This window comes from Empidonax traillii, unplaced genomic scaffold, assembly GCF_003031625.1.
Source record: "Empidonax traillii isolate 1590-97213 ecotype Southwest subspecies unplaced genomic scaffold, ASM303162v1 scaffold953:size233439, whole genome shotgun sequence".
In the NCBI taxonomy this organism is placed as follows: domain Eukaryota; kingdom Metazoa; phylum Chordata; class Aves; order Passeriformes; family Tyrannidae; genus Empidonax; species Empidonax traillii.
The window spans coordinates 126,858-139,346 of NW_020956146.1; the positions used below are offsets into that span (position 1 = coordinate 126,858).

The following is a 12,489-nucleotide window of genomic DNA, read 5'->3' on the forward strand; positions in this document are numbered from 1 at the left end:
TCCTTACAGTAGGTCCAAAAGACAAATAAATCCACTTTAACTCGGTTTAGCCCATTTGACAATATAATCAAAACTCCTGACTGACCTCCAGCTACTCCAATGCCTTCACAGCCACATGAAATTTATTAAAAACCATAAAAATCTATAAACTGCCCCAGCAAAACCCCCAAGGAGCTCTTTCTCAGAGGTAGGACACATGGATCATCCCTTCAGAAGGACAAGCTGTGCCAAGCAGCCTATTCCTCCCAGCAGCTGGTCCTTGCATCTTGAAAAGAAAACCGGGAAGGACCAGGAAAAAAAACAGCCCTTGAGTTATCCTTGAGACTGTGGGTCGGGCCTGTTTTAGGAAGCAACTACTTCTCAATTACAACTTTATTTGGGAAACTGTGGATTTTTCAAGAAGTTTGTTAAAACACTTTCAATCACTTTAAACCCCGAATTTTTTCTCTTGCAGAGCACAGGCAACAAATGACTTACAAAACCAGAGTTGCCCCTTACAAGAAAAAACCCACCCAGAATAATTTCCACCTGCAGTTCCCCAAGGAAAATAAGTGGATTTACTCACCCAGTCCACTATGAGGATTTTGCTCACGTTGAGCCTTTGCTGGAGCAGCTTCGCTGCGATTGCCACGGAGTTAAAATAGCAGAAGCCCCTGGAAGGGGAGAGAAGAGGGAAGGACAGGGGTTAATGACAGCTTTCCTTGGTCTCAGTGCATCCATCACCTGGTGGAACACAGGAGGAAGGAATTCCTTCCTTCCTCCTTGGAAACACGGAAGGGTTTGGGTTTGTCTCGTTCCAACCCTCTGCCATAGGCAGGGACCCACTTCCCACTGGAAGATGGCCATGTGCTGAATTCCAGCAGCAGGCATCCTGCCAGCTCTGGGGAAACAGGGAATGCCCCACATTTGCCCAAACCCACTGCAAGGAGAGGCTGGAACGCTGATCCTTGCTAGAAAACACCCCCCCGAAAGCACTAAGCAGGACCTTACCCTCTTCCAGAGAACTGGATACAACTCATCTCACCTCTCAATGAACAGGAATTCTGGAGGGATAACCTAGCAAAATTCCTTTGGAATTTCCAGCTGTGGATCAGGCCAGCCCTGCAGCAATTCAAGCCAGCCCTCCCTCATACTCACATGGGGGTGCTCTCCTCCGCGTGGTGCCCCGGGGGCCGCACAACGGCAAATCCGTTCTGCACACAAAGACAGGACAGGGAGGAAGTCAGAGAGGCAAAGAGAGAGAGGCAGAATCCGCAGGGGAAAGCCTGAACTGTGCTTTGGAACTACGGGGTTGCTCCTGATGGTTTGTTTTCTCACAAGAGCAGAGCGGTGGGTGATGATGCTCTCTGGGAGGGGGAGAGAAGCGGTGGAGCTCCTGCAGTCCTGCATCCCCGAGCCCCCAGCACAGCCCAGGGCTGTTCCCACACCAACCTTGAGCTCTCCTGTGGCCACTTTGAAGACCAGCTCGATGACACAGCCCACGGCCAGGCGGGCGGCCCCCGACGAGTGCACTTCGTTCCAAATGGTGTCGCTGTCGACCTGAGGGACACAGGGAGCCACGTGAGGGGCAGGGGACAGGCAGCCCTGCTCCACACAGCCACCAGCCACAGGGAGGGCCAGGACCAGGGGGAACGCTGCCCACTGCCACAGGCAGGGTTAGGTGGGATACTGGGAAGGAATCCTTCCCTGTGAGGGTGGGCAGGCCCTGGCACAGGTTGGGCAGAGGAGCTGTGGCTGCCCCTGGATCCCTGGAAGTGTCCAAGGTCAGGCTGGATGGGGCTTGGAGCAACCTGGGGTGGTGGAAGGTGTCCCTGCTCACAGCAGGGCGTGGGACTGGATGAGCTTTAAGGCCCCTTCCAACCCAAATCATTCTGGGATTCTGTGCCCACGGTATCAGGATTTTTCTTTAATTGCCCAGGAAAGTGATCCCAGATGAAATAAAAAGGTTTAGGAAATCATTCCATGATTCTAGAAAGAAAAAGGAAGAGGAAAAAGGGAAAGGGAAAAAGGAAAAGGGAAAAGAGGAAGGAAGAGCCAGCGCAAAGGATCCCAGGGGCTGTTATCAGGGATGGTTCCTGGCAATATCCACCCTGAGGATGCTTTGGAAGCCACAGAAAAGCATTTGCAGAACAACACAAAGCCACGTCCGTGCCTCTGGGAAAGCCAAGAACAGGAGGGAAAGCCCTCCAGGGACTAACTGTGGTACCAGGAGCCCTGAAAGTTTGGGCAGTAACGTGGGAACAGAAGTACAATGGCATCTGTCACACACAACAGCTCCAGCAATCCTGGATCAGCACTGCAGGATGTGGGACTGACCTGACCAGGGCCCTCCAAAAACCCCAGACAAGGTGGGAAGAAGAACCGCCCCCAACCAGCCCATCAGGGCTCTGTGAGGGTCCACCTTTGGGCTCCTGCATCTGTAACTAATCCATCTTTTTGCCTATCTGACCCATCTTGGAGCACATCTGACCCATCTCTGGGCATATCTGATCCATTCTGGAGCAAATCTGATCCATTTTTCTTGGTCCTGAAAGGCACTGCTGCAGGACACAGGAGGTCAGGGCTTCCCTCTCTGCCTGGGCACGACAAGTACCAGGCTCCTTCCATGGGATGCAGGCTTGCAGAGGGCCATCTTCATCCCATTCCAGAGGAATGGAATACAAAAAAAACCAAAATTCACGTGTCCTAATGGACCAACAGACCCTTGGATTCCCCTCAGATGGCTCTGGGTGCCAGTTTTCCCTTTAAAGGAGACAGGAATCACCGGTGCCGAAGCCGAGCCACGTTCAGGCCCTTGGATGCCTGGAGAAACCAGGCTGGTGGTGGCAGCACTTCAGGAAGAACGAGGAGGGCAAGGCAGAGTGGATTTACGGTGATATTACTTAGACTGGAGGAAATTAGGTAGTTGGAAAAGAGCATTCCCACTGTGATTTAGAACCAATTCCAAGGGGTCTGCTCACACTCAGCTTCCCAGTAGGAGAGGACTGGATCCAGAGATCCCTACCACCCCATCCTGCAAACATCTCCAAGATAAGGATTTACCACCCAGCCACCCTCCTGGATGTCTGAGATGACTCCAAGGCAGTACTTCATCCTGGGAGTGTTGGAATGGTCTCTCCAAAGCCCTCAGTGCTCTTGCCATGCTGGAAAATGTTCCTCGTGTTGCCCTGAGCTGGACTGTTGTGCAGCTCCCAAGCTGCTGCTGTTTGGTGCCCAGGCTGCTGTTGAGCCCTCCATCATTCCTGAATCCTGAAGTTCATTACAGGGAAGAGGCTGTTTGGCTTTCCCTGCCCGGCAGCTCTTTGATGTCGCTGCCATCACAGGAGCTGTCAGGCCAGCACAGCCAGCTTTGCCATCTGGAAGGACTTTATGCAGAGAGGAAGCACATTTCTTGCCTTTCTTTGGTCCAACAGGGTGTATTCCTTGTTCTTCCCCTGGATCTGTGGGACACAACTGTGGCAGGCACCGACTCTCCCACACTGGCCTCGGTGGGATGAGGAGCCCTTGTGCTGCTCATCTTGAGGGGAAATTCATGCCTTGATCATTCTAACGAAGAATTTGCCAGGAGAGCACCCAGAGAGGGCTCCTAGAGATGGGGAGAGGGAATTCAGCTCCTGGGATCTGCTGCAGGCTCGTCCCCTTCACATTATGTGAGGAGGGGATGCCAAAGAGGAAGGTCAACAGCTCGATCCGGTCTCTGTTCTGGAAAGAATGTCCAAGATGTTTCAGGGTGAAACCTCCCTTCCTCATAATAAAAATTACAATTTCCTTATAGGAACTCCCTCCCTTTAATAAAAGCTCTGGGTTTTATTAATATCCATGATGAGGCTCCTACTCACACAGTGAACTCTGCTCAAGTGCAGCTATTTCAGAATTAAATGAGCACCTTAAAAAAGGTTTCATTATTCTACTATTTCCTTTAACTGAAGAGCTACACAGAGAAGAAATTAAGTGCAGGGACAGGTTGTGCCACAGCTCCAGACCCTGCAAAGTGAAGCAGTTCTGCTCTTCCCTCATGGAGCTGAGGCGACAGCAGCACCCAACGGTGTCTCCTCCGACTTGCTAATTAGTTTCTCCTCATTTCCATTCCATGGAAGTCCTTTTTGAGGTCTCTGCTCTGCCAGAACTCCTTTGTTTGCACAGGTAAAGGTTTTGACACGCTCTAATCAAGACTTTACAGCCAAAAATAGAGTCACACATTCTGGAGAACAACACGAAGAACACCCTTTAAAGAACCTTATCTTTGGACGCTTTTAGAAAATGTGCAGAAAAATACTGCACAGAAAAGAAAACACACTTATTAGCTAACCTAAGATCAAGCCTTTGGGTGATTGGAAGAATCTGGATGGGAATGGTTCTGCAGACTTTCAAAGCTTCAACTCCTGTCTCCGAAATCATCTTCTAATTAGCCTGGATTAGGTAACGCCGTGGAGCAGCTAAGTCAGACACAGAGAAGTGGAGATGAGCAAAACCACCCTGTGCTGCACTTGCAGATGCTGCTGAAGATCAGCAGAAATAAATTACTGCTGCTTCAATCAGAGCCCACATCTGTTGCTGCAAGTGCTTCTGTGCTTTCTTCCTCCCCTGCCATGGCTGTCGGTGCCAGCTACGGCCACGGGAAGGTTTCTTGGGATAAACCAAGGAGGAGAAAGAGTTTCCAACCACCTGAGATCAAACTGACCCCTTTTTCTCATTGATTTCAAGACACTGAGACTTAGTTTTCAAAGAGAGAGATCAGAAGGGGTTATGAGGTGAAGAGATTTGCTCCAAACTGTTTTCCTGCTGCTTCAGTTCAAGAGCTCAAGGAGAGCTTGGACAACGCTCCAGGCACAGGGTGGGACTGGTAGGGTGTCCTAGCCAGGGCCAGAGGTTGGACAGGATGGTCCTGATGGGTGCTTTCCAACTCAGGATATTCAGGATATTCGCTCCCTTGAATGTCCTTTGTCTTGCTCACTGCTGACAACTCCTGGCTGCCCAAGCACCAGGATTCATCCTCCATCCTGAAGCAAAACAGCTCTTCATGGGGTTCCCCACCTACAGTGCCCCACATCACCCTTCAGACCCATCCATTCTTTTCATCTACACAGCATCTCCTAGAGAAGAGAACTGCTTGAAGAAGAACCTCCTGGTTTCCAGCTTTCCAGTCCAGTATTTCACGTGCCACCCTCAGCTCCTGAAGTACAAGCAACAGGAATCACCTGCTCCGGTACAAACGCAGAAGAGGGCCTGTCCCACCTTATTCTACTTTTTCCTGTCTTTCCTTTTCACTTTATGGTATTATGGGCTCCTGGGAAGTATTTGGCACACCAGGTTGGAGCTCTCTGGGGAAGGCAGCTGGAAAGCCGTGGGGAGCTGAGTGCAGCGCCTCGTGGAGTGTCCCTCTGCCCCTTGGAGATAAACACAGTCTACATCAGAGAACTGAAATCTAAGCTGAAATAAATCTCTTCTCATTCAAGCTTGGGCCACAAACCACTGGGAGTGAAAATGATTCCTCTGATCATCACGTGTGCCTGATGGTCCTTCACCATCAGGAAAAGTGGGAACGCTGGGGGGGTTCACCTGGAGAAGAGAAGGCTCCAGTGACACCTCCAAGGTTTAAGGGGCTCCAGGAGAGCTGGAGAGGGACTGGGGACAAGGGATGGAGGGACAGGACACAGGGAATGGCTTCAAACTGCCAGAGGGTTAGATGGGATATCGGGAAGGAATTCCTCCCCGTGAGGCTCTGGCCCAGGTTTTCCTGTTAAAACTGCGACAATGCTATAAATATCAGTAAATATTTAATATTTAAGGGGCTGTGGAGACAAGCAAGCAGCAAGTGAAGTGCAAGCCCTCTCTGCAGCGGGAGCACATCAACAATCCCAGCTCTGCAGCGTTTCCTGCCCTGCTTTTGGATTCAGTGCCAGACTTGTGGGCCCGTGCTGGGCCCGGGCTCTGCCTCCCCTCCTTACCATTCAGCCTTCATTTGCAAATGATAATTTTTTTATTTTTTTTTTTTTTGCTTTGAATGGCATGCCTGACTGCAGGGCAGAGTAAATCCAAGCCTTTAAAGCTCCAGCCAAAAATTTGCCATGAATTAGGAGGCTGCAGCATATTTACAATACAAAATAAAATCTCTCCTCGAGTGGCGGGATGAAGGAACGGCGATTATTCTCCTCTTTTTTTTTTTTTTTTTTTTTTTTTTTTTGACGGGATAATTTTCAAAGCAGCGATTTTGCAAAGGCTCAGGAAGAAAACAATTTTGTTTCATTTCCATAACAGAATCCAGACCTTGAAAACTCAACCTCACGAGCTACAATTATGCAGCAGAACTACCACTGCGAATTTTCAAACACAATGCCTTTTATTGTCTCCTCTCATTCTTTTCCCCTTCCTGTTCTCCACGATTTTCTGTCCTGTCACCCTCCACAGAAACTCTGGGGCAGAAAGTCTGACTTGAAAGGGAAACAAATTTTAAGTTTTCAGGCTTCAAAGGAAAACAAGAAAACCTTCAAAACAAGGTATTTAGGGTCTGGGGTTTTTTTTGTTTGTTTGTTTCATGGGAACAAACAACAACAAAAAGTCTTATTATGTGGAAATCTGACAGCTGAAAAGTGATGTTCAGCTTTTCCAGGAGGGATGGAGGGCTGTTTCAGTCACCTCCTTCAGAATCCCCGTGGGTTTTTCTGGAGCTGGGGGATAAAAGATGCCAAATACTGAAGACAAATCCCTTGTGCTGCGCAACCTGTGGGACATTTCAGTTCAAGGACAAACTTACTATTTACAGGAACTTCCTAAATCCTGTCCTTGGATAATCACTATTTTATTACCCCCGTTTTCCACCTGCTGTGGAGGCAGCTCTGAAGTCCGAGGACTGAAGATGAAACACCTACACAGCACAAACACATCTTGCTTTCCATGGAAAAGGCATTTTGGGATGCAAGGGGAGCAACCCCAAAGCCATTTAAACGTCCCTGCCTGGGAAATGAGGTTTTTCCTCCTAAAAACCAGAGCCCAAACAAGCCTCTGAACGTCCCACACACTTGGACTCTCCAAAATAGCTGAAAAATCTTCCTGCTGCTTTTGAAGAAAGGCACGTGAGGCTGAGCAGCCCCACAGCCCCTGTTTATGGGCAGCATCTGGTTGCAATTACCCACTTGCTGGAATGCAAAGCAACAATTTTTTTTTGGTGCTGAGGGCACTGGGAGAACAAACAGGACATTATTTACACATGGAAGAGAGTCACTCACCCCGACACCACCGCAAGGCAGCCTGACAAACATCGACGTTAGAGAACCTGCAGGGACACAAAAAGGGACCCTGTGAGGCAAAGTTCACCAGGTCTGGGGCCCATCTGATGGCAAACACAGCAACACAGACTGGGGAGGGGGTTGTTCTTTAATTTCTCAGCTCATACACACATACAATGTACTCGGGCTCGTTCAAAAGCCTCCCCAGAAGGAAAGGCTTCTATAAATCACTCATTTTTATGCCAGGTTTGGGTGCTGTCTGACGTTTCCAGCAGTGCCACTGACTGTAAATGACTGAGATGCCACCAACAATCTGCTGGGATGAACACTCTGATCCCTTTCAACTGGCGGAGGACAGGAAATCATAAAAACACCCCAATTATCACCCATCTGCAGTTACTACACGGCTTTGGAGAGCAGGGGCTTCATAAAAGAGGAAGAAAAAAAAAAACAAACCAGTGGCAAGCAAAGAAAAAACATGTGTTTTGTCTGGAAGAGCAAAAGCAACAGGAAGAACTGGAGGAAAATGGAGAAAAGCCTCTGCAGGGCTAATTCTGGATCTGTAAGAAATGTAACATCACTTTCTGGGCTTCTGTGTGAGCAAATTATCCTCCTGACAGGGCTTGGAGCAACCTGGGCTAGCAGGAGGTGTCCCTGCCCATGGCAGGGAGTGGAATGGGATGAGCTTTAAGGTCCCTTCCAAGCCAAACCGGCCTGGGATGCTACGACTGAAAGAGGAGTTAATGCATCTGGATTAGCTGAGCTCAAAGGGAGATGCACTGTCTGATTAGATCCACGTGGAAGTCCTTAGATCATCCTGCCTCGGACCTGCTGTCACATCTTTCACTGCTAAACCACCCGTTATTTTGATATTTATCTTCTTGACAACAATTTCTGATCGCTCCCCACAAATTAAAACCAGCTCGATTTGCCCAAGTTTCAGCTTGTCCAAGAGGTTCCAAGTCCTTCCACTGTCAAAGGAGAGATGGGTTTGTATTTTGTATCCTTGACTGTGAGGGGAAAATGGTTTTAAACTGGAAGGGAGTAGGTTAGGTGGGATATTAGGATTAAATCCTTCCCTGGGAGGGTGGTGAGGGCCTGGCACAGGCTGCCCAGAGAAGCTGGCAGTGTCCAAGGCCAGGTTGGACAGGGCTTGGAGAAGCCTGGTCTAGTGGAAGGTGCCCCTGCCCACGGCAGGGCGTGGAATGAGATGCTCTTTAAAGGTCCCTCCAACCCAAACCATCCTGGGACTCTCTGATTCCATGAAGGCACTTCCCCCTGATCATCTGCAGAAGCGTAACAAGAACCATCCCGTGTTTCCATCCCCCAGCTTCCCAAGCTCCTCCCTTTCAGGCTGAGGCTTCTCGTGCTTTTTTCTTCCTCCCAGACATATCAAAGGCCCCGAGTTTACAGAGTCACCCCACACGTGCCAAGGCACTGAGCTCTAACAGACCCCATTTGCACACTTCAGACTCACACAGAGCTTTGCTCTCAGCCTTCAAACCTGCCCTAATCTACCCTCCAGTGTGTTTAAAAGAGCCCCACAGAGCTGGTTTGGACATTTCAAAGCCTTTTAAGCTCTCAGCAGGACAGGATGGCTGAGGGAGGGGCTGGTACGGAGCGTTCACCTCCACACTCCCAGGTTTTCCCTGTTATCCCTGCTCAGGTCCATCCCTGTGGAATCCAAAAAGGAAAGAAAAAAGATGGCCATGCAAGCTGGCAGCCAGTCCCACTGACAGCGGCTCAAGGCTAAAAGGGTGCCAAGTGGGTTTAGGAGACCAGGTTTAAGCTCAGCTCAGAGCTATTGGACAGCCCTTCCTACAGGAAATCCTTGGGGATCTCCCTCAGTTCTTTGACAACTCGGTGTTCTTTGCACCCAAAGAGACAACATTTTGTTCTGGAATGCCCTCGGGTGCTGGAATGATTTCCTTTCACTACAGGAATAAATCTGATCTCCACAGACATTTTAAAATGAGGGGTTAAAGCCACGGGGCACACAGAGCAGAGCTACAGGAGGGCTCCCAGGCAGAGCAGGAGTTGCTCCTCTCTTGGGTTCTCTAAGGAATGATTCAGCAACTGGGAGCGTCCCCAAATCCAGCACTATCCAAACAAACTGTGGAACCACTGATACAGACCGTGCAAAGCTTCACAGAGTGGAAAAGTATCTCAAGAGGTTCTTCCTGGACCTACCAAGGAAGACTTACACACCGTTCCTTTGGACTGATGGTTTGCCACTCCCAAGGATACCACCCCAGAAATCCTTCAAAGGTTACACACTAACTGAGCCATCATTCAGCTGGAGGGGTCTACTTTTGGGTTCTCTGGGTTTAAAGAGGTGGGAAGTGAGCTATAAAGACAGTGCTAATTGCCTGTTTAATCAACTGGTCAATGGTTTCTCTCTTTGGGGATCTCATGGACACACTGAGCACACTGAGCAAAAATCTTTCCAGCTCCTTTGCTGTGACATCATGCAGGTCATGGAGTTAATCCTCTTTTTATATCATCCAAAGCCAGGCTAATCCCAAAATAAACTTCCTCAATGTCAAGGTCCCAGAAATGTCTTTTTTTTTTTTGCTGGTCCCCACGTGAGAGGTTCCCAAATTGCCCCTCCAGCCTCTCACCTGCAAACAGGGGCTGCAAACAGGCCCCAGGGAAAGGGGGGTGATGGTGTCTACAGGGAGCTGAGGTGCTAAAATCCACCTGGTTTGGTGCCTGGGGGGCTTGGTTATCTCAACATCAATCCCTTAGGATTATTGCTGGGGAAAAAAAAAAAAAAAATCTATATTTCCCAACAGCTGAGGGTCTGATTCAGGAAGATCCAGACTCCAGAGAAAGGGATAAACAATATTAGTCCAAATTAAAACAAATCTAAGGCTAAGAGGCCCCTGCATCTCTCTTGCAGATTATCTACACAAACCTCACAGCTATTTGTTGATGCCTGTGCAGCTGGTTGGGGCTGCAGATCCACATCCTCAGGAGGGTATTCCAGTTCCTCCCGAGCCATGGATAACTTCCTAACACACAGGATAAAATAAACTGTCTGAATTATCTTCCCTCCTCAGAGAAACCTCCTTTCAAGTTCCGAAGACATCAAAGAGAGGGAGTTTTAGCTTTTTAGGGATCTACCTGAAAAGAGGGAGGTGTATCCAGTACACGGAGGTGGGAACAATCCTCTTGGGAGCTGCACAGGGCTAAGGACGGAGGGAGCCCCAACATCCCGCCCTTCCCGCTGCTAAGCCAGGGATGAGGATTGCAGTGTGAGTGCCAGGGGTCAGGAAGGGGAATTTTCCCGCAGGGAATGATACCTAGAAGCTTCTTGCTGTCCAGTTTCTGCCTGTTCAGAGGGTTTGTGCCGTAGAGCAGCGTGTGGGCTTCCGAGTGAACCGTCTGCAGCTCTTCCAGAGTCGCTTTCCTTCCACGGATGCACTGCAAGAGCAAGGAAAAGGGTGAGGAAATCACTGAGGAGCTGCTTAACTCTCACTGAAGCGCTTTTCTTTTTCCTCAGCAAATCATAAAGACGGAGAGCCAAACACTGAAATGGGTTCTTACCCAGAAAAACTCAGATTTTGGTTTCATCTCTTACTCAAAACACCAGCTGGGCATACAAATTAATTTCTGTTTTTAAAAGAGCGTTTGCTAAACAACAAAGGTACTGCTTGGTTAATGAATATTCAGGATTTATAAGCCACTAGAAAATGATTCTCTGGTGAAAATGTCCCTCCAAACCACCCTCCAACATCTCCGTCAGGATTATTAACCTAAAAATTTCTCCCAAACACGATTTCCAAAGTGAACCTTTGAGCAATCAAGGGTCGGTTACAACCTTTCTGCTCCAAAACTCCCGTTGGAAATCCCTCAAGGTTCAATCTGTTTCCAAGTTGTTTTCTCGCAGGAGGGGGCGGGTTGGGCTGGAGGCACCGCAGCGAATCTACTCATCCCTCAGGTGGAACCCAGAACGAGAGGAGCTTTAAGGTCCCTTCCAAGCCAAACCATTCTGGGATCCTGGGATGTTTCTGATTTGTGCCCCCTCTGGATCGCTTCTCTTGACTCTGAGAGGGATCACAGAACACCCTGAGCTGGAAGGGACCCACGAGAAACGGTGGCAGGATCTCAGCTCTCGGCAGGGGTGTTTGGGAGCCTCTCAGCTGCCTGATGGAGACAGGCTTTCCCTCAGTCTGTGTATCTGCAATTTCAAAGCCCACACTTGTTTGCGTGACTGCCGTAAATATTTATCTGTGAGACCTTCGGCTCGGGGCAGGTGTGGGACAGAAACACCACGGGGACATTCCAGGGGACAGGCACCCAGAACCGCTGGATGAGAGAGCAGAGTGGGGGTTTCGCCGTGCGGGAAATGAGCCGTAAAACTCCTTCTGGAAGAGGACAGGAACCCAGCGGAGTCTTGTTTGATCCTCCACAGTGTGTAAATCATTAGTTACTACGCAGGCTCCTGTGGTTTTCATCTGTGTTGAGCAACTCCTCGCAACCAACAGCATCAAACCACCCCCCTGCCCACAGCAAAGGGCTGTTCAGGAAGGAAAGGGAAATGTCAGGATGAGGAAACATCAAAGTTCCAACTGTCCTTTTACAAATACGAGTCGTAAGAAATGGAGTAAACCACAAAATCATGGAATCCCAGAGTGGCTGGCGTGGGAAGAGACCTTAAAACTCATCTTGTTCCACCAGCCAGGCAGGGACACCTTCCACTGCACCAGCCCGCTCCAAGCCCTGTCCAACCTGGCCTGCCTTTTTCATTTGAGGGAATTGTGGAGGTGGGAAGGAGCTGGAGAAACAGGGAAAGGTTGTGCCCATCAAGCCCAAGAGAAAAGTTATGATAAAGAAGGAAACTTTCAGACAGGCGTGGGCAGGAGATGGTGGGGATAAAGCAAAGGTAGCCAGAGAGTCAAGGAAATGGATCCTGAAATGTCAGGGCAGACTCTGGAGAAAACCAGTAGGGAATTAAGGCAGGAACCTCATTATCAAGTACTTCTCATTTTTGGGAAAAGGAAGAGTCTGAACTGTCAGAAGAGTCTGAAAGGGTGAGGCTGAACATCAGCAATGGTCAGAAGGGAAACCCAGCTGGAAAGCGGGGGAACATCAACAGCAGCTCCAAAAGCAACCAGAAGTACCAAATTAAGCGGGAAAATCAAGGGAAAAAATTCTTACTAAAGGAAATTATCAGGAAATTAAGGCCAATAACAGATTGTACAGTGAGGAATTTGTCCATCAGAGAATATCTAACACCCATCTCAGTGACCAGCACTGC

General features: G+C 49.1%; 1 protein-coding gene across 1 annotated transcript in view; it reads right to left on the reverse strand.

The window, feature by feature from the left end:
- The window catches only part of HDAC4 (histone deacetylase 4), a 93,605-nt gene that overhangs the window by 16,557 nt on the left and 64,559 nt on the right, over positions 1–12,489 (reverse strand). Inside the window, exons 14-18 of the mRNA XM_027903258.1 lie at positions 10,532–10,652; positions 7,227–7,273; positions 1,432–1,539; positions 1,138–1,193; positions 566–653 (exon numbers count right to left, since the gene is read on the reverse strand). Coding sequence (XP_027759059.1) covers positions 566–653; positions 1,138–1,193; positions 1,432–1,539; positions 7,227–7,273; positions 10,532–10,652 — 420 coding nt within the window. The remainder of the gene's footprint in view (positions 1–565; positions 654–1,137; positions 1,194–1,431; positions 1,540–7,226; positions 7,274–10,531; positions 10,653–12,489) is intronic.